Below are 20,929 nucleotides of genomic sequence, written 5' to 3'. Positions count from 1 at the left end.
CCTTGCAGGGCTGACTTGGTGACTTAATCATTGCTGTGTGCAGTCCTGTTCCCTAGAATTCTGATTTGTTCTTCATTTTGGGAAGCTCACACTAGGTGCAGGCTTCCTGCCCTGCAGTGGGGGGCAGGCTGGGGTTTGAGGGAAGTGGGCAGATAAAAGAAAAAGGTGGATGAGAGAAGCCTACCACACATGTGGGTGTGCAAGGCCAGCCTACCAACCACACATGTGGGTGTGCAAGGCCCAGGTGGAGCTGAATTCTAAACATTGAGGGGTTTGGGGCCTTTCAGGAATTTGCCACATTAACTCGGGAGCTCAGCATGTGTCGGGAGCAGCTTCTGGAGCGGGAGGAAGAGATATCTGAGCTGAAAGCAGAACGGAATAATACAAGGGTACGTAAGGGGCAGCTTTGTGTGTGTGCGCGCGCGTGTGTGTGTGTGTGTGTGTGTGTGTGTGTGTGTGTGTGTGTGTACGCGCGCGCGTGCGTGCGTGCGTGCGTGCATGCGTGCATGCGTGCATATGTCCTGACCAAAAGAACAGGCAACACCTTGGCTAGGTAGGTTCTGCCTCCCATCCTGGGATCCTGGGCAGACAGACCATGTAGTCTCCAAGACTGGGTTCTTCCTTGTGGTTCCTGGGTTGAGGGTCTGGGGAAGAGGCCAGGGTAGCCGAGCTGGGGTCGGGTGTTTAATTGAAGAGCAGCCATTTCTGGACGCTGTACTTGGTGATCCTGTGGGCCTTGCTTTGTAGCTTTTGGGGCACATGTCCGTGGTTCTCCCTCCTGTCCTCCCCTGCTCTCTACCAGCTGCTTCTGGAACATCTGGAATGCCTAGTGTCCCGCCATGAGCGGTCATTGCGGATGACGGTGGTAAAACGCCAGGCCCAGTCACCTTCAGGCGTCTCCAGTGAGGTGGAGGTGCTGAAGGCCCTCAAGTCACTATTCGAGCACCACAAGGCCCTGGATGAGAAGGTACCCACCTCCGCTACCCTTTTCCCAACCCACCCAGGCTTCCTTGATTCTCTCGTGCTCCTTCGTGGGTTTCTTTGCACTGGCGTTTGGGAACTTGCCTTCCAGCTGCAGGCCAGTGCTGGGTTCTCTCCTGGGCCTTTGCCTCTCCACAGGCCTTTCCATGCCTGGCAGTGGCAGAGCAAGCCTGTGCTGCCCAGCCTAAGTTCTATGGAATAGCTTTCTCTCCCCCCATCTCTCCTCCCCTGGGCAGGTGCGAGAGCGGCTCCGGGCAGCACTAGAGCGTGTTACCACCTTGGAAGAGCAGCTGGCTGGAGCTCACCAGCAGGTAAGCTGCACTGCAGCTCTGAGGAGTCCGGTGGGTCACCCTCTTTGTCCCATTGTGCTCCTCCTCAGATTTCTGCCTGCTGGGGCTGGGGCCTGGGGCCTGAAGCTAGGCCCAGGCATCACTTTCCAGGTCTTTGACTCATTGGATTGTGTGTGTGTGTGTTTGTCTGTGTAGGTATCTGCCCTGCAGCAGGGGGCAGGAATTCGAGATGGAGTGGCAGAAGAGGAAGGGGCTGTGGAGCTGGGACCAAAGCGCCTGTGGAAAGTGGGTAATGGGTAATTGGTTAGCAGGAGCCTGTATTCCACAAGACAGGAGTGGGAGGTCCTGCTTGCCTAGGTTCAGTAGAATGTTATTTGGATTAAACTGGGGCTTTCTATATAATATTCCCTCTTCTCTTTCCCCTCTGCACCCCTTGGCAAAGTCACCTATTTCCAGCTTGTGCTACTGCACATGGCATGCCTGTCCGCACATCTTCCTTGTGTGTCAGCATCAGGCAAGGTTCCTTCTATCTCTGAGCCTTCCTGAGCCTCATCTGTCCCTTCCTGGGTGACAAGAGGTGGAGGTAGAAATTAAAACTAGAAATAAGCTTGTTCAAAGAGATACACGGAAGGGCCAGGTGATTTGGCCATTTTCAGGAGTGAGCTACTAGGCTCAGTGGGGGAAGGTATGCCTGGCCCTGGTCCTGAGCTCCAGCTGGGCAGAGCCATGACCTGTGGGCATTCCTTCCCCCCAGCCTCCCTGGGATGGAGGGGGTGGGGGGTAGGACTCTCTGGCTCCTCGGCTGATGGTTCATTGTCCCTGGAGGATGACACTGGCCGGGTGGAAGAGCTGCAAGGGCTCTTGGAGAAGCAAAACTTTGAGTTGAGCCAGGCCCGTGAGCGACTGGTCACCCTGAGTGCAACTGTGACTGAACTTGAGGAAGACCTGGGCACGGCCCGTCGAGACCTCATCAAGTCAGAGGAGCTGAGCAGCAAGCATCAACGGGACCTCCGTGAGGTAGGCAAGGGCCTGCTCTCAGCACCTGCATCTCCCTGGGTACAGGTGGTGGCACACAGGAGGATGTGCACAGAGGTCTGGGCAACAGCTGGGGAGGGTAAGAGTTCGCACTTGGCAAGGTCCAGTGTGAAGAGGGACATGAGAGGGTTGGGTCAAAGCCAGAAACTGACAAGGGGAGCACAGATCACAGCCCTTCCTGGGCTCTTGCAGCCAGATGTTAATAGAGGAGGTACAGATGTGAGAGGAACAGGGAAAGGTTGGTGACCCTCTGCCCCACCCAGGCCCTGGCTCAGAAGGAAGACATGGAAGAACGAATCACCACCCTGGAGAAGCGTTACTTGGCCGCTCAGCGAGAGGCTACATCCATCCATGACCTTAACGACAAACTAGAGAACGAGCTGGCCAACAAGGAGTCCCTGCACCGCCAGGTAGCTCCTGGAGATGGAGCGGGGTGACCTTGTACCTGACTCCAGGGGTCCCGATGATCACGTTGGAAACTATCCTTTGGTGGCCTAGGAACCCCTGGGGGTCCTGCAGGTACCCTTGGGAAAGAGGAAAGAACCAAGATTTTTCTGGGATGGCTGTCAGCTGCTCCCTGCTGAGGCCGGGGTGGGATGGGAGCATAGCGCTCCACCTCGCCTCGCTTTCCTTTCTGTATGTACTGCTAGTGTGAGGAGAAAGCCCGGCACCTGCAGGAGCTCCTGGAAGTGGCGGAGCAGAAGCTTCAGCAGACGATGCGCAGGGCAGAGACTCTGCCGGAAGTGGAGGCTGAGCTGGCTCAGAGAATTGCAGCCCTCACCAAGGCAAGTGGGCCAGGGGGCCAAGATCTCCTACCATGTCCTGTGTCTGAGGCTCTTATGGAGTCAGGCAGGGTATGAGGAGAGGGGGAGGCACCTCAGGCAGGGGGGTGGGGGTGAGGGCAGGAAGTTGCTCCCCACCATTTAGCACTACACAAATAGGGTTTCTCTGTGTAGCTCTCCCTGTCTGTCCTGGGGTTCGCTTTGTAGACCAGGCTGGTCTCGAACTCATTGATCCGCCTGTCTCTGCCTCCCAAGTGCTAGGATTAAAGGCATGCACCACCACTGCTCAGCTTAAGGCAGAGTCCTGTAAGGGGAAGCCACTGTGTGGACGCAGGGTACTTTTTATAGTGTTTCAACTGATGCTTGTTTCTGTTTGAGGCTGTAGGATTTTCATCTCTGGAAGGATACAGCCTGAGGGGAGATGCCATCAGAGTCTATGTTTCCCTGAAGGAGAAGCAGGTGGAATTTTAGGCTGGGCACATCTTTCTTTACCAAATTGGAGCAGTCAAGGCATAGAGACCATCTCTGGTCGCTTGATGGCTGCAGCTTTAGAATGAATTAAAGGCGAACATAATTTTACCTTATGGAGAGGTTAACTTGGTAGAGCAATAGTCCCTGAGAGGTGTGTAGGCTAGACACTATGGACTCTGGAGGAGAGAGGAACTACATGGACCTAGACACATGGCAGCTTAATCAAAGAATTTAGGAGTCTTAACTGATGGGAAACTTATGTGTGTGTATGTTTTTGTGTATGTGCATGTGTGTGTGTGTGTGTGTGTATGTGTGTGTATGTGTATGGATTTGTGTTTGTGTGTGTGTATTTGTATAAGTGTGTGTGTTTGTGTGTGTATGTATTTGTGTATGTGTGTTGCTAATGTGATCATCATATCCACCCCCAAACGCTGGGGTAAAAGGAGCCAGCATTGCATGAGCACTTGACCCAGAGACTGAAGTTTAGAGCCTTCCAGTGTGGCCGATGGCTGCTCTAAGGACTGAGCTCAGGCTGGCTGTGCCTTTGAAGACCCAGGGCCATGTCTGTTCTTGACACCGATTGGCTCTGTGATCTGAGGAAAGTTCACCTCTCCCCAACCGAGCCTCAGTTTCCTTACCTCTGGGAGGGTAGAGTCAGCTAGGGTAGTTACTGTGGTCTTTCCAAACCTAGAACGAGGCACTAGATTCCAGTCATAGTGGAGGATAGAGGACAGTTTGTGTGTGGGATGCTGAGCAAAAACTGAGGAGAAAGGATGGGCTGAAGTGATTAATGGCTTCAAGTAAGTCACAGCAGGAGGGTGTTCAGAAAGGGTTTCCTGACTGTAGGGGATGCAGGGTTCTGGGTACAAATACCACAGGGTCTCTATCTCTGGAGATAACAGCCAGGAAGGAAGAACCTTCCACCTGGGCTGATTTAGTAGAGAAGGTTCTAGCCACGGGGAAGCTAGTGTCTGGCCTGCTCATCATATTTTCATGTTTACCATGGGTCATTCCCTTTAGTCCTTGTGAGGGGCCAGTGGGAGTAAGTTTTAAGGTTAGCCTTGGGCAGGAAGGAGACAGGAAAAGGGGTTAACCATTCTGCTTCGGGACAATGGGAAAGAGCTGGGGACCTTGACACCAAGGGCATGTGGCATATGGAGCCTGAGCAAAAGGAGCAAAGATCTCCAAGGTGGCTGACTGTCCTGCACCTAGGCTGAGGAACGTCATGGCAACATTGAGGAACATCTGCGACAGCTGGAAGGGCAGCTGGAAGAGAAGAACCAGGAGCTGGCAAGGGTGAGGGCACCAGACAGCCATCTTGACCTCCTCTCCGCCCCCAGGGCCGTCTTACAGGGTGGTGTGTGGAGGGGCACGGAAGGGACAGGCCAGGGAACAAGCTTGCATGGGGGCAGGAGGCTCACAGATCGGGAGGAGCTGGCTGTAGGTGGGGGGGGGAGGTTAGAGAAAAGGGTCCCTGAGAGCAGATAAGGGCACAAGGGACAGGCAGAGAACCCCGGTGGAAATGGATGGTTCTGGAGGAGGGTGGTGACAGGCCTTGAGGTGGCCTAGTACCAGATGGCCGGGCCGTGCAGGTGCGCCAGCGGGAGAAGATGAACGAAGACCACAACAAGCGGCTGTCGGACACTGTGGACCGGCTGCTTAGTGAGTCCAACGAACGCCTGCAGCTCCACCTCAAGGAGAGAATGGCTGCCCTGGAGGAGAAGGTCTGGGGGCTTGGGTGGGCAGGGAGGGCATGGGGCTGTGGCTGTAGCTGTCTGGAAGGGCTGAGTCAGCATGGAGCCCCGCTGACCAGAGGAGAGGGATTGTGAGAAGTTACTGTATGCGGGGAAGGCATACGAAGGCACAGTAGTAAAGGCCACCTGGGCCACAACTGCGGAAGGGAGGAGCATTCCTTGCCAGGGAGGGTCATGCTGGCCTGAAGAGGTAGGCCAGGAGAGGAAGACACCTGAGAGCAGGGTCACTGGCTAGTCAGGGCCCCTGGATCACAGCTGCTCTCCCTCAGAACATGTTGATGCAGGAGTTGGAGAGCTCCCAGCATCACTTAGAGGAGCTACACTAACTACCACAAGGTGCCCAGCTGCCCATGTGTGAGGGCCTCCGGCACAGCGCCCGGGGAACATGCAGCCACTCTGCGAGCCTCTCTTAGTTGTTCATGCACACATTATGCCATCGCCCTCCACCATTGCCCAACACAGTAGCTCCATACAGAGGCTAGAGAAATGGAGGCCACGGGCATAGGCCATGGCATCGGCCCCGACTCGGCCCACTGAAGGATGTGGTGGAAGCCTCTCACTTCTTTGAGGAAAGAATCCTACATGCTGGCCACAGCAGCCACTGTCCTCAGAAGTGTGTGGCACAAAGACCTGCTGCCTGGCTTCATTTGCCTTGCATTTTGTCAGGCGGTGAGGAGGTCAACTGGCCTGTAGAACTCTTCTCTAGTCAGGGTCCGTTTCTGGCCTGGCCCCTCCTCTGTCAATCTTCTGCTTATTTCCCAGCCGCACCTGTTTTCTTTGGCATCATCTGCGGCCCTAGCTTGGGGCCCTTGGCTTTGGACTTGGCAGTGCAGTCTTCTACTGTCCCCCAACTCTGTTCTCCTTTTTGCCCTTCTCTGACTCCCGCCCTTCCCTCTCTGCCCCTCCCCGGCCGCATCCCACCCTGGGTCTGCCTGGCACAGGGCCGCCTGTCTGAAGAGATTGAGAAGCTGCGCCAGGAGGTGGACCAGCTGAAGGGTCGAGGGGGGCCGTTTGTGGATGGCATCCACTCCAGGTACTAGAGTGTGGGACTCAGTGCATGCTGGGTAATGGTCCTGAATGGACCTTGAGGAAGGAGACTTGCTCACCAAAGCACTGCCCAGGACCTCAGGCTCTTCCTCTATTCTGGATGGGATGGGGGTGCCAGGCCCCCCGCCCCCTGCTCAGAGAGCTTGGCCAGTTCTTCAGCTCATCTGAGTGCTTAGCAAGGGAACCTGTGTCCTCTAGAGGGTGCTGAGAGGCTAGGAATCAGTGGTGCTCCACCGCTGTGGGAGTAGGCCATGCTGCCTGTATCCTTGTCAGAGGACACACCCTTGAAGGGTCCTCTGAGGTACACACTCTCCCCTGTCCCACAAGACCCTCTGTAGAGTTCACCGCTCACTGTAGTTGTTTTGAGACACCATATTTAGGATTGCTGTTTGAGATCCGAGGACCACCCCAAGTTCAAGGTGGGAGACAGTGGACAGAGAGACATCAGGGAGGGTGAAATGAGGCAGCGGACCCTCCTTCCTGTTGGAAGTTGAGATGCTGTGTTACTTGTGTGGGGCTTGCAGCCATACTCTTTGAAGCAATTGGCATTGAACTCAGTTCTCAGATCAGCGAGGTAGGCTGAGGGTGAAGATGACAGGATGTGAGTGCTGAAGATTCTTGGCTCCTGGTTGTCTCTGCACGTCAAAGTCTCTTAGACACGTGGTTCCCTCAGTCAGTGTTCTTGCTATGTCAGGGAAGTGGGCATTAGCTATTGGGAAGGCAGTTAGGGGAAGTGTACACGTGTGTGTGGATGAGCAGTGCTTGAGTGAGGGAAAAGGATGCTGGGCTGGAGGTGAGAGGCCTCTGCAGGACTGAGATAGTGTCCTTCAAGTGCCATCTTCCAGTTCACCAGGAATTCTGCTCCTGGGTAGGGAGGGCGTGAAGAGGAGGTAGCCGGGACCACTCTGATTTCCCCTTCCCCGTTGGTTGTCCCGAAGGAACGGGCTCTCAGTGAACGAGAACTGACTCAGAGTAACCAAGCCCTTTGCTGCTGCTTGCTTTCCTTGCTGACTGGGACTTCTTGCCTTCGCCTGTAGAGCCGCTAGACCCTTCACAGAAGTGAGGTGGGGGAGTTGGGTAGGAGCTCCTTCTTCCCAGGGACACGGCATAGATTGTAGGCTTCTGTGCCTGTGTTGGGCTCCATCCAGGCTTCTGAGCTGAGCGGGCATCGTGGAAGTGGCACAGAGGGGGTTTCCAGATGCCCAGACATTGTTCCTGGGACCCTAAGGTCTTGTACCTGGGATAGACACGTGGGGCAGCCAGAGTGGATTCTCCAACCTGAATCTGTGATAGAGCTTCCTGGGGGTGTGGATGCTGCATCTAGGTTGAATTTTAGCCAGGTGTTTGGTTCAGGTTATCAGGGAACCCACATAGAGCTGCTAGAGAAAACCAGGAAGCAGGGCCTGGGGAGATGGCTCAGGGGTTAAGAGCACTGTCTGTTCTTCCAGAGGTCCTGAGTTCAATTCCCAGCAACCACATGGTGGCTCACAACCATCTATACTTGGCTCTGATGCTGTCTTCTGACATGCAGGTGTACATACAGATAAAGCATACGCACACACACACACACATACACACACACACACACTAATATAAATAAAAAATATATAAAATAAATAAATCTTAAAACAAAACAAAACCAAGAAGCAAAGACCCCCAGAGTTAAAAAGGCTCTTAGAGACCCTCTCTTTGGATTCCTCTTTGTCTCCAGGCCAGGAGCCCTTCTGCATGGCTGTGATCACAAAGCCCAAGGCCCTCCACTTGAATGCCTCTCTGACAGGGAGCTCAACTTTTAAAAAGCATCCTCACACTTCTTAATAGGAGACGGTCCTGTCCATACAGAAAGGACCGTTGTTCTCTACAGCTTCCTTCTCCGGGTCCATTTGACCCCTGAGCAACAGAGCGGGAGTGGAACCTGGAGCCTCCATGGCAGCTCTTCTGATGTTCCAGACAGCTGTGTCCGATATTGCTTCTCTCCCAACTGGCCATTCCCCCATTGCTGGTCCCTCTAAGCTGGTGCTGCCAGTCTTCAGGGCCTGTCTTTTCCCTCCTGCCACTCAAGGTCACACGTGGGCAGCGCATCAGATGTGAGGTTCTCTCTGGGTACAGCCACACACGCGCCCCCAGGTCTGCATCGCCGCTATACGGCGCTGAGGGAAGAGTCTGCCAAGGTAACGGGTGGAGGGATGTATGTTGGGGTCCCCTTGGGGAATTTGGGGTCAGTTTGGCCGTGTGTCTGGCTCCAGTTACACAGACGACTGGCGTGTGGTGCAAAACCTCGCTGAGCCTTCTCCCCTGTCAGTGACAGCTGCAGCCTTGGGGTTGGGGCTCTTGTCAGCTGCAACAGCTGTGATGCTCCCCCCACCCCCCAATTGCCTCAGCCTCCCAGTGGGCAAGAGGTAGGGGTGGAAGACGGCCAGCGGTCCCTGAGGCCCACCACAGCATGTGTGCGTGTGCCTGGGTGTGCACCATTTGTTTTTGGTGGCCAGAGAGGGGCCTCAGGGGTAAAATGGAATGAACAGGCTCCCTGGAACAGAAGCGTGGCTTCTAGTGGTGAGAAGAGAGAGATGACAGATTAGCTGCCCCTGGGCAATGGCACCTGAGAAGCATCTGTGAGTTTACACTGTTGCCCCAGGGAGATGGTAGGCAGTGAGAAAGAGAAGGGGCAGCAGAGGGCCGGCTGCCCTCAGTTGTCAGTCCTCATATGCTCTGGGGCCCCAGAAGGTACGGAAGGAGAAAGAGGGGACACCTATTCTGATGGGGGAAGGATTTACTTTTACTTTTGAGAATCTAATCTGAGCTTGGTGTGAAGCTGTGTTAGCATACTTGGAAGGCCGAGGCAGGAAGTTTGTGAGCCAGTTTGGGGTAACATGACAACCCATTGAAAGAAAGGAAGAAAGGAAAGAAGGAGGGAGGGAGGGAGGGAGGGAGGGAAGACAGGAAGGAAGGAAAGAAGCAAGCATGCATGCATGCAAGGGGGCAAGCAGGGAGGCAGGTATGCATGTTGGCAGGTCAGTCTGAACATAGTCTGAAGGCCTCTTCTTTTCTCCCTCTCCTCATTCTTTTTTTGTTTTGTTTTTTGTTTTTGATTTTTGAGACAGGGTTTCTCTGTGTAGCCTTGGCTGTCCTAGACTCACTTTGTAGACCAGGCTGGCCTGGAACTCACAGCGATCTGCCTACCTCTGCCTCCTGAGTGCTGGGGTTAAAGGCCTGCGCCACTACTGCCCAGCCCTCTCCTGATTGTTTACTCTGTTGTCTACAAGAATACAGCAGCTGCCCAGGTGCTCCCCTCCATGCAAAGGAGGCAGAAGGGGACACTGCGGCCTTGGGTGGACAGACTGTGTTAGAGCTCTTCTCCCCCATTTTCAGCAGCTCCCATTTTTAGCAGGCTTCCAGAGATGCTGATGCCATGGGATGGAGGGGGTCTTACTGCTGCCCTTCTCATTTGCTAAGGACTGGAAGCCATCACCACTGCCGGGGGTGTTGGCCACCACCACCACCACCACCACCGCCACGCCTGCCTTCGACAGTGACCCTGAGATCTCTGATGTGGACGAGGATGAGCCCGGGGGCTTGGTGGGCACTCAGGTTGATGTCATCTCACCCGGTGGCCACTCTGATGCGCAGACCCTGGCCATGATGCTTCAGGAGCAGCTGGATGCCATCAACCAGGAGATCAGGTGGGGCAGGCTGAAGGCTGCAAGGGAGGACGGGCCCTTTGTGTCCCCATCTTACAGCTTAGGACCATCAGCTGTGGATGCTCTGTGGGCAACAGGCAGAAATTTGGCTTAATACTGACCCCAGAGGGGCAGGGCTACAGATGACTCTAGGTGTCATCTGTCCCCTCCAGGCTGGAGGGTGGCTGGGCTTCAAAAGATGGAGCTGTCTGTGTTCCTGGTGTGATCATGGTATGTGATCGTGAAGAAGCCAGCTGCGGGTGGGGGTGGGGGCCTTGTCAATGTTATGGTCAGCTGAGAGGGTATTGTGATTCGCTCATGGAGACACGTTAAGTGGCTGAGCCAGGGTCTAAGCTCAGGTATAATGCTCTGCCCAGTGCCGTGCCTTTTCATCTCTGAGGGCATATCAAATAGAACCGGAGATAGGGTAAGTTGTCAAAACCCTTACTTCATCCTGCGTTTTCTAGTCAGCTTATTTATGGTACTGTCATGGAGCGAGGTACAATTGACAGGCTGTTGAGGTCAGACTTTCAAAACTGAGAAATCAGTGTCAAGACACACACACTTAAACACAGGGCTGCAGTTTTTTAGCCTTAGAGGAAATCAGTAGCTGTAGCTAGCCTTTCCCATCACAGCCTACTCAGAACAGCTTCAGAGTGGGGAAGGCGTGGTCTCAGGATAAGGACATGCTCCCTGTCTTTGAAGTGCAGTGGTCCTCTTGCCATCAGTGAATGTGAGTGCGCATGCGCATCTCCCCCAGCCCTTCACGCTCCTCGGACAGAACACACAGTCTCCGTATGCTCCTCATTCTCAGTGGAACAGAGGAAACCTCATTAGGGGTTGGCTTGCATTTAAAAAAGCCCTGCTTGGGCACTCCTAACAAAGAGGATTCCCCCAGAAACAGCATCTCCTGAGAAAATGAGAGACAAGAGAGCTAAGCTTGCTAAAGGTCACACCTGTAGCTAGTGTAGGTCAGGGATTCTCACTGCGATGGTTAGTAGTTCATTGACCGAAGAGCTTCCTTCCAGAAATTGGCTTTTGTTAAACCAGGAGGTGGCTAACCAAAGAGACCTGGGAACCTCTGTGGTCCCTGCCTGTAAGTGTTACCCACCTTCGGTGCCACATTGTTGAGTGCAAGGCAGACCCCACACCACCCCCTGCTGCGTCTTCCTAGCTAACGGCCTGGTCTGGTTTTGCTGACCTGCAGGATGATCCAGGAAGAGAAAGAGTCCACTGAGCTTCGTGCTGAGGAAATTGAGACCCGTGTGACCAGCGGCAGCATGGAGGCCCTCAACCTGACACAGCTGCGCAAGCGTGGTTCTATCCCCACCTCCCTGACCGCACTGTCCCTGGCCAGTGCATCTCCTCCACTCAGTGGCCGCTCCACACCCAAGCTTACTTCCCGAAGTGCTGCTCAGGATCTGGACCGGATGGGGGTCATGACTCTGGTGAGTCTGTGCAGCGGTTGAGAGGCTCTGTGATCCCTAGGCCTGTCTCCATCATCCTGGCATCTTTTTCCTGTGGCATGACATGCTAGGTCACCAGAATGGGCCTTCTGGGTAGGAAAGGGTTTGCAACATCTTCCCTGCTCCCTCCTTTGGATGCTCACAGTAGGCATAGAGCCATGCCCATTGCCCAGCTGCTCTCTCTTCTTCAGAAGGAATGTGTCTTTGCAGGTCCTCCGTGCTGCTGTGGTCCTTTCTCCAGGCTGGTGTGCACCCCTGATTCCTCTGCTCCCATCCTAAGCAGGCTTACCCTTTCCTCTTTCTCTTTTTCAGCCCAGCGACCTAAGAAAGCATAGGAGGAAGCTGCTGGTGAGTGCTGCCCGACACCCAGGTACTAGTGGGTTACCCGGCTACTGGCTCCCAGGCCCTTCCCTCTGGGCTTCTACCCCTGGCCCTGGGGTCTGAGTTTACCTTGAGAGGCCACAGGGCCTCCCTGCAGTGCTCTCCGGTCTTCGGATCCTCTGCCTCATCTGGGCTGGGTAGGCAGGTCCCAGCTCTCGTCCTCTACCCCCTGACAACCCCACTGTCTGTTCAGTCGCCAGTGTCTCGGGAAGAGAACCGAGAGGATAAAGCCACCATAAAATGTGAGACTTCTCCTCCTTCCTCACCCAGGACGCTGCGGCTAGAGAAGCTTGGCCACCCCGCCCTGAGTCAAGAAGAAGGCAAGAGGTAAGTAGGGCAGGCTGCTCTTCTGGTCTCTGTCCCACAGCCTCTGAGGGGCTGCATCTCACCGGTGGGTCCAAGGTGCTTGGCTGTTTCATTTGAGCGTGGGACACCATCAGGGATGGATGTTCTCACATCTCCCTTGGTCACCTGCTTTGGCCACACCCCTTCAGCCCCACCCCTTCCCTGAACTCTGACTTCCATCTGTCTCTGGCTGTAATTGAAGTCTGTCTCTTCTCACTCGCCCCTCCTGGCTGTCATCCTGTAGTGCCTTGGAGGGTCAAGACAGCAACCCCAGCAGCAGCAACAGCAGCCAGGACTCCCTACACAAGGGCGCCAAGCGCAAGGGCATCAAGTCATCCATTGGCCGCCTGTTTGGGAAGAAGGAGAAGGGCAGGCTGATCCAGCTGAGTCGAGATGCCACAGGCCATGGTCTCTGCCCCCTCCCCAGCAGAGGGCTGGGTGGGCACTGGGGAGTCTGTATCAGGAGGGCCTGTTTCTGTACTGCCATATTTGCTTGTCTTAGGGCTTGTGGGTGGGAGCCATATGCCATCAGTAGATGGGAGTTTTCTTAGAGCTGTGTCGTGTTAGACTGGGCTGCCTCATGAGGTGGTGGGTTCCTGTGCCCAAAAGGACCAAGCAGGGCCTGGTGTTCTCTGACCTGACATGCTGCAGCATGGACCCTGTGTGGAGGCAAAGTAGGCTCCCTGTGACTGTTTTCACTTTGGAGCATTTCTCATGGGCACTATAGGACCTGCTGGGCAACTGTCTTCTTTTTCTTTCTTTCTTTCTATCTATCTTCCTTTCTTTCTCTCTCTTTTCTCTCCTCCTCCTCCTCCTCCTCCTCCTCCTCCTCCTCCTCCCTCTTCTTCTTCTTCTTCTTCTTCTTCTTCTTCTTCTTCTTCTTCTTCTTCTTCTTCTTTCTTCTTCTTTCTCTCTCTCTCTCTCTCTCTCTCTCTCTCTCTCTCTCTCTCTCTCTCTCTCTCTCTCTCTCTCTCTCTCTCTGGGCTAGCCAGCCTGTTTTTTGGCCCTCCAGGCAGTGTCAGTCATGGGTTCCCTCTCGTGGCCTGAGCCTCAAGTTGGGCTGCACCAGTCATTGGTTGTATCCTAGCTCCTGAGAGTTGGCTCACCACCAGACCTTACTTCCTGGTGCATCTGGTTTTCACAGGACTCACTATGAAATCGTTGGCTTCGTTTGTTTGTCCCATTCCTAGGGAATGCACTCAGGGCTTCCTGTGTACTAGAAGAGTGTTCTACCATTGGCTTATATTCCTAGGCCTCTGATTGTTTTAAGACTGGGTTTCACTGTATTATACAAACTGCCCTTACAATTCACTCTATAGTCAATGCTAGTCTTGAATTTATGGTCTTTCTGCCTTAGTTTCTCAGTAGATGGGATCATAGGTCTGAGGTAACAGGCTGGGTTTTAATTATTATAACCGTGTGTGTGTGTGTGTGTGTGTGTGTGTGTGTGTGTGTGTGTGTGTGTGTGTGCTATGCATCCTTGGTCAGTCTGGTACTTGCTGTGTAGTCCAGGGTGGCTTTAAATTCACGGTACTCCTTCTGCCTCTTCTTCCTGAGTGCTGAGACTACAGTTTCTGTGGCCTGGTGACCTTCTTGGTGGAGAAGGTGGTTGGGCAGGAGTGGCTCTTAGGTCACTGTGTGGCAGTGCAAAGCTGCAGTCACACTTAGGGTGTGTGGGGCACATATTAACATTTGCTCTCTCTTAACTTGCTCCACTTTTTCCTTCCTGTTTTCCCCTCTCTCCCTCCTCTTCCTTCCAACATTCCCCCAGTCATTTATTCACACATTGAGTAACTCCAGTTCAGCAGAGTGTTAAGGGCATGGTGCCATAGCTCAGGGAGCCTGGCAGCCAATAAAAAGGGAAAAATAAGATTATTCCAAAACACCGTGATAGGGGAGATAGCTCAGGTGCTTTAGGACCCAGAAGTAGCCATGGAGAGTCTGAGGAACGGGACAGACTCCCTCCCCTGGGCAGCTCTGAGCTGAAGCTTGTAGGGGGACAGGAGATAGGGTGCAGCTTGGAAAGAAGGAACGATGTGGGGAAGAAGCCTGTGTGTGCCACTGTCTGCTCTAGGAGAGGAGGGACAGGTGGAGAGATGGGGCAGAGGAGTGGATGGCTAGCCCAGACTAGCACCAGAGCCTAAGAAGGGAATTAGAAGTCCCCCTGAGTGGTTGGAGCACTGATGAATCACTGGGGGGGGGGGGGGGGGGGGGTGTTGGCCAGCTAGAAGAAAGGAACCATTGGACCTAAATGCATAATTAGACCTTCCCAGACTCCACATCCCTGGGAAGGTGTGAATCCGCACAGAGCTATCTGAGTGAAGAGGGGGCTGGGAATGAGGCGAAGCAGGCGAGAAGGGAGCACGGAGGAGCCAGCCATAGGAAGGTCGGCCTGGTGGCAGAGGCATGCCCTGAGAAGCTGTATAATGTCCTGTGCCCCTGCACAGCACCATCACCTAAGCTTGTCAGCCCTGCAGACTAGTTTTTGCATTACCCACGCCTGCTGCCCCACAAACGCGAGTGGCCAGGCCTGCGGTGACTTCAGTGACAATGCCCTGTCTCAGGAAGTCTTCAGGGTTTCATTGGGAGACTGTCAATAGAAGAGAGTGCAGGGGGTTCCCCTTGGTAGGCTGTGCAAATGAGTATACCTGGAGAGAGAGGCTGGTGTGCAAGAGGACACCCAGAAAGGGTGTGTATGTGTATGTGTGCAGTGAGTGTACACAGAACTAGGCTGTTATAAAATGAGTGTGTATGAATATGTACACATGCACACACGCATGCGCGCGCGCGCGCGCACACACACACACACACACACACACACAGAGAGAGGGAGAGAGAGAGAGAGAGAGAGAGGAGAGAGATTGAGAGAGAGAGAGAATAGGTCTCTCACACATAGATAGAGATAGATGACTGATAGATGATAGATAGATAGATAGACAGACAGACACAGACAGACAGACAGATAAAGGTGCAGTGAGTGCAGAAATCTTCAATAGTTCTCTGTCAAGTTAGGGCCGTTTTTTCTGGATTCTTGCCTGTGTCCATTCATATTTTCTCTTGGGGTTTGCTTAGCTCCTTGGCTTAGAGAAATAATGGGCTCTGTCTAGAATTCTAGAGTGTGACAACTCAGATCCATCTCACTGGGAAACACTCCCAGGGCTGAGGCTCCCCAGGGGATGGGTCAGTTCGTGTCCCTGGTTGCAGAGTGCAGAGTCTAAAGGAGGCAGCCCTGGGAATAAAATGGAGAGCCATCGGATTCGGTTGCTGTGTGCTGTGGAGGCACCTGCTGCTGCTTCTCTGTTCTCTTGGTCCAGGCCAAGGCAGAAGCAGAAGAGCTGCTGACATGCTTGTGTCTTCCTTTCCAGTTCTGCTCACAGACTCCGAGCTCAGTCTGCAGGAACCAATGGTACCTGCCAAGCTGGGGACCCAGGCAGAGAAGGACCGGCGACTGAAAAAGAAGTAAGAGCCTCAGGTCAGGTGCTACGAGGGTGGCCCAAGCCCCCAGCTGCTTTGCTTTGCCTGTTTTGAGCTCAGAGAGACAGAGCTTGGTCCAAGCAGGCACATCTGAGCAGTTCTGCATTGAGAGCAAGGCCTTAGGCTGATCCTAGGGAACAGGAAGCAAGAAGGCTATGGGAGAGTAATCTGGGACCCCATGGTTCTCTTGCAGGGCGGGGCCCATGGAGATGGCTAAGTCAGTGTGTGTGAGGTGTGAGAGCACTGTGGGCATGGAAGGGGGTTCCTGCCCCACTTTGAAGTTTCATGTTGCTTCAGACAGAGAGCAGAAGAACTCAAGGGTGGCGAGGTGGGGAAGTGCGAGAGCCAGCTCTTGGCCCAGACTGGAGTGGTCCCTAGATTGGTAGATTGGTTGAGAGAGAGAGAGAGAGAGAGAGAGAGAGAGAGAGAGAGAGAGAGAGAGAGAGAGAGAGAGAGAGAGAGAGAATGCTAGTGAGCCTGTTGTTCCTCCCCCAAGACACCAGCTGCTTGAAGATGCTCGCCGAAAAGGAATGCCTTTTGCCCAATGGGATGGCCCCACGGTGGTCTCCTGGCTGGAGGTGAGCCTGGGCAGGGAGATGCTCTGGGATCTGAGGGAAGCCCATGCGGGGTCAGTTTCTCCATTCCTTCCCAAGTCAGGATAGTCCTCTGTGAACCTAAGCCACTTGGGACTGCCCTCCGGGTTCATTTGCTTCACATCTTGGTTTGGTGGGATGAGGACTCCCACACAGCAGGTGCGATGCCCCTCTAATTTTACCCGAGCATTTCTCCCAGACAAGTATGAATGTGGCATACCAAGAAAAAGGGAACAGATCACCGAGATGCCAGACTCTTCCATCAGGCTGCCCCAGGAGTAACCACCCAAATGATGCTGAGTTATTCCTCTGTGCCTCGTGTCTGTAGCTCTGGGTGGGGATGCCGGCCTGGTATGTGGCAGCCTGCCGAGCCAATGTCAAGAGTGGCGCCATCATGTCCGCCCTGTCGGACACAGAGATCCAGCGGGAAATTGGCATCAGCAACGCCCTGCACAGGCTCAAGCTCCGCCTGGCCATCCAGGAGATGGTGTCACTGACCAGCCCCTCCGCCCCGCCTACCTCCAGGACTGTGAGTAGCCTCCTTCACTCTCAGATCCACAGAGGCCTTGACACAGTGTTTGCATACTCTCCCGTTGGTCTTTGGGAAGTTGGGAGCGTTGAGTTGGTACTTTAACTTCCCATCTGCACAAAAGGGCTCCCCACTGGTCTTCAGGAGAGTACAGTGGATTCTGGGAGGGTCCCAGCAGGTCTGGTTCCCATGAGCCACCGGTAGGCTCCATTTCCCCTTGCCTACCTGACAGTGATTGCAGATCTCTGGATAGTTTCTGGGATGGACTGCCTAGAGCTAGACCGTGGGGGAGCTATGGGTTGGGCCCATGGGTGGTGACAGGAGAAGGCAGAGTTGTACTTGGAACCTCCTGCTGGGGATCTTGGGGGACCAGGATGCCTTCCTCTCTGCCCGCAGTCTTCAGGGAATGTCTGGGTGACCCATGAAGAGATGGAAACCCTGGCAACATCTACCAAAACAGTGAGTCTGCCCCTTGGCCCAAGGACCAGTGACACATGGGACGATTAAGTGAAAGGTGTAGGAAGCCCAAGGGGCTGGCAGGGACCTAGCATCCCTGATGTTGCCTGGCTCTGTTCTCAGGGTGGAGGACTGTGGGAGGGCAGGATGAGACTGGGAACCAGGGTTGTGTATGTTGGAAGTTCTGTTTCAGGGTCATAAGCCCCTTAGCAGCTTTGGGCAACAGAGGGCTCTGTCCCGCTATGGGCCTGAGTCACAAACTCCATGTTCTTGGCTTGGTCCCTGGTGGAGTGTGAGGGAAGAGACTGGCAATGCCTGGCATCTTGCTGGCCCCCCAGTCAAGCCTGGGAACCGGGAAGTGTGTTTTGGTTACACAAATTTGTTCCCCATTGCCACAAACATGCATGTATACACCACCTTTCTCAGTGGTCCTGACAAGCTTTGCCTGGTCACCCACTAGCTACTGGGGTGTCTTTTCCCTCTTTTGGTGGAGCCTGGGCGGAGGCTCCAGGTCTCTTGACTTTGGTGTCTCCCCTGACATGCGGCACTGGTTCCTGCTAGGACAGTGACGAGGGCAGCTGGGCCCAGGTAAGATCTCTCCCTCCCTCATTAGAACTACTCTCAGAAGGTCAGGGCAACATGGCTCCACCAGGCTCTCTGAATGACACAGCTGGTTCAGCCCAGTGTGTGTGTGTGTTGTTGTCACATGTGAATCCCTGAACAAAGTTCCTTCCCCTCCCCCACCCCGCTACCACCTCAAACTCCTTTTTCATTCCTTTTCTGCTTTCTTTTCTTTCTTTCTTTCTTTTTTTCTCCGAGACAGGGTTTCTCTGTGTAGCCTTGGCTGTCCTGGACTCACTTTGTAGACCAGGCTGGACTCGAATTCACAGTGATCTGCCTGCCTCTGCCTCCTGAATGCTGGGATTAAAGGCATGTGCCACCGTGCCTGGTATCCTTTTCTGCTTTCATAGGATGGCAGGTGAGGAGTGCTTGGGGGCAGGGCCTCCAGCATGCCGGACCCTTCACGATTTGCCGCTGTTCATGAATGATGAGTGTTAGATTTATGCGCTCCTCTTCCATTTCTAATCCTTCCAAGGGACACTCTGGCGAATGAGTCTTTGGTTCATGTACCCCATGAACAAATATTTACTGGGCGTCTACTAGGATTGGCCTTTCTAAGCTTTCTAAACGAGTAAGGGATGACATTAACCAACAGTTTAATGGAATAAAAGGACAATGTTTACAAACACAGGGACAGTGTGGGATTGTGGCTACTATGGTGGAGAATGAGGCAGAGGAATCAGAAATGTAACGTTAAGTGAAAAAAGCTAATCCTGATGGCTGTATAGAATTTGATAAATCAAAAGACACGCAAAGTTTGTAAAGGCTTTTGTATTTTTGAGACAGGGTTTCTCTGTGTAGCCCTGGCTGTCCTGTAAACCAGGCTGGCCTTGAACTCATAGAGATCTGACTGCCTCTGCCTCCCTGAGTTCTGGGATTACAGGCATGCGCCACTACCGCCTGGCTAAAGCCTTCTTTCTTAGAGTAGAAACATGGTAGACAATAGAGCATAGCAGTTTTGTGTTGGGAGGGGCAGGGGGAACAGGGGGCAGGGGAAATTTTCCTTATAAAATAGGATTTTTCAGTTTGAAAACATCAAGCAGGGCAAGGGAAAGGTAGTAGAGGGTTGCTGCTCACACTGAGCCTTTCTGAAACTGAACGTCAGGGAGCCCCGGCTTGCTCTCGTCCAGAGTCAATGCCTTGTAGAGTGGGCTTCATAAGAAAAGTTAACAGTGGGAGTAGAAACATCAACAAAGGACCTAGAGAATTCCTAGTGATGATCAGGCCTTAGGGAAACAATCTGGCTATCCAGGTACAGGCTATTGTCCTCTGCTTTTTTTTTTTTTTTTTTTTTTGCTTGTTTGTTTGTTTGTTTTGTTTTTCTTGTCTCCAGTGAACATTTAGTCACTCCCTGGGCTACGGGGATAGTCATTGTCCAGAGTCAGGCTGTCATCTTCTGCACATTCCCTCTGCTCTGACCTCCGCGCTGGGTCAGCAGGTTTGAGGCTCAGGGAGATAAGTCGGCAAGCTGTCCACACCCCCCTACACGTTGCCTTCCAGAGGTGACAGGAAGGACTCTGTCTTTTCTACTCCTTGGACAAATGCTCTCATTCATCGGTATAGACCAGAAGTTCTCAGCCTGTGGGTTGCAACCACTTTTGGGGGTCAAATATCAGATATTCACATTATGATTCATAGCAGTAGCAAAATTATAGTTTTGAGATAGCAAAGAAATAATTTTGGGGTTGGGCTCTCCACAGCCTAAGGAACTAGAAAGGGTGGCAGTGGTGGGAAGGTTGAGAGCCGCTGCTGTAGGCCGTTGATACCTAGTAGAGCTGGGTTGTTTTGAGACCCTGAAATATGTCTCTCATCTCCTATTACTACCAGCTCCTTTGTACAAATAAGCTGAAATGTTTTGTTTCTTTTGGCTTCTCAAGACTGGATTTCTCTGTGTAGCCTTGGCTGTCCTGGACTCACTTTGTAGACCAGGCTGGCCTGGAACTCACAGAGATCCTCCTGTCTCTGCCTCCTGAGTGCTGGGATTAAAGGCATGTGCCACCACTGCCCTGCAAGCTGAAATGTTAATTGAACAGTTCCCTCATGAGTGGACGGTGGATTGCTGTTTCTCCCAAATAGATACAGCATCTGTAACCTGTTGGCCCTGCCTCCCTGCCTCCCATGCTCTCTTCCTTCTCACGTCCGCAGACCCTGGCCTACGGAGACATGAACCACGAGTGGATCGGCAATGAGTGGCTGCCCAGCCTGGGGCTCCCTCAGTACCGCAGCTATTTCATGGAGTGCCTGGTGGATGCCCGGATGCTGGATCACCTCACCAAGAAGGACCTGCGGGTCCACCTCAAGATGGTGGACAGTTTTCATCGGTGAGCCAGGCTGGAGCCGGGGGCCACCTTCCCTGGTGTGTGGCATTCCCTCGAGCCCTGGGGCTCTGTCTTCAGAGATGGTGGGGCCCCTTGCCTCTTTCCGGGGCCTGTTTTGGATGGTAATAGCATCGTGTCTGAGTTTCCTCTCACTCTGGATTTCCTTGCCTGTCTTTGGGCTTGCTGCGTTCTCTGTGTTAAGCAAGAAGGCTTACAGGGAATCTGGCATTGAGTTTAGGTACAGTGTTTCTCCTAGGGTGTGTGATAAAATACCCTGTCAAAAGCGTCGGAAGGAAGGAAGGGCTTGCTTTGGTTCGTAGTTCCCACTTTTAGTGAGGGCCTTCATACCTCAAGGCTGTACAACTTCAGCTCAGCACCCCCCCATGCCCCCCCCCCCCCACCTCCCACCCCCAACTTTCTTCATCTTTACTCCTAAGAGTGCTGTGACCTTTAGAGACAGTACTGCCATCTGGAGACCAAGTGTTCAAACCGCCACCGTCACAGGGGCAATGAGCTTGCTGCGCTTTCTCATCCTCAATGGGAGTTCCTCTGCTTCGGACCCATGTCCCTTTATGCAGGATGCCACCTAATCCTTAACTTCTTTTGACTGAAAAGATCTGTCCAAACGTGTCACAGTAGAGGTCCCAAGCTGGCAGCCTGTGAGTAGAATTTGACTGATAGATACATTTTGTTTGGCCCATGTGTTTGT

The 20,929-nt window shown here is 53.5% G+C and overlaps 1 protein-coding gene across 1 annotated transcript in view; it reads left to right on the top strand.

The window, feature by feature from the left end:
• Window positions 1-20,929, top strand: part of Ppfia4 (PTPRF interacting protein alpha 4) — a 47,587-nt gene that overhangs the window by 15,196 nt on the left and 11,462 nt on the right. Inside the window, exons 3-24 of the mRNA XM_051147449.1 lie at window positions 288-389; window positions 803-967; window positions 1,218-1,292; window positions 1,467-1,556; window positions 2,097-2,288; window positions 2,570-2,716; window positions 2,957-3,091; window positions 4,772-4,855; window positions 5,152-5,283; window positions 6,255-6,346; window positions 8,423-8,531; window positions 9,814-10,040; window positions 11,245-11,485; window positions 11,816-11,851; window positions 12,078-12,211; window positions 12,474-12,637; window positions 15,595-15,688; window positions 16,200-16,281; window positions 16,625-16,825; window positions 17,222-17,284; window positions 17,843-17,869; window positions 20,048-20,223. Coding sequence (XP_051003406.1) covers window positions 288-389; window positions 803-967; window positions 1,218-1,292; window positions 1,467-1,556; window positions 2,097-2,288; window positions 2,570-2,716; window positions 2,957-3,091; window positions 4,772-4,855; window positions 5,152-5,283; window positions 6,255-6,346; window positions 8,423-8,531; window positions 9,814-10,040; window positions 11,245-11,485; window positions 11,816-11,851; window positions 12,078-12,211; window positions 12,474-12,637; window positions 15,595-15,688; window positions 16,200-16,281; window positions 16,625-16,825; window positions 17,222-17,284; window positions 17,843-17,869; window positions 20,048-20,223 — 2,768 coding nt within the window. The remainder of the gene's footprint in view (window positions 1-287; window positions 390-802; window positions 968-1,217; window positions 1,293-1,466; window positions 1,557-2,096; window positions 2,289-2,569; window positions 2,717-2,956; window positions 3,092-4,771; window positions 4,856-5,151; window positions 5,284-6,254; window positions 6,347-8,422; window positions 8,532-9,813; window positions 10,041-11,244; window positions 11,486-11,815; window positions 11,852-12,077; window positions 12,212-12,473; window positions 12,638-15,594; window positions 15,689-16,199; window positions 16,282-16,624; window positions 16,826-17,221; window positions 17,285-17,842; window positions 17,870-20,047; window positions 20,224-20,929) is intronic.

This window comes from Acomys russatus, chromosome 6, assembly GCF_903995435.1.
Source record: "Acomys russatus chromosome 6, mAcoRus1.1, whole genome shotgun sequence".
Lineage (NCBI taxonomy): Eukaryota > Metazoa > Chordata > Mammalia > Rodentia > Muridae > Acomys > Acomys russatus.
Note: the sequence above shows the minus strand (reverse complement) of the source record. Positions and strands in the feature narration are given on the sequence as shown.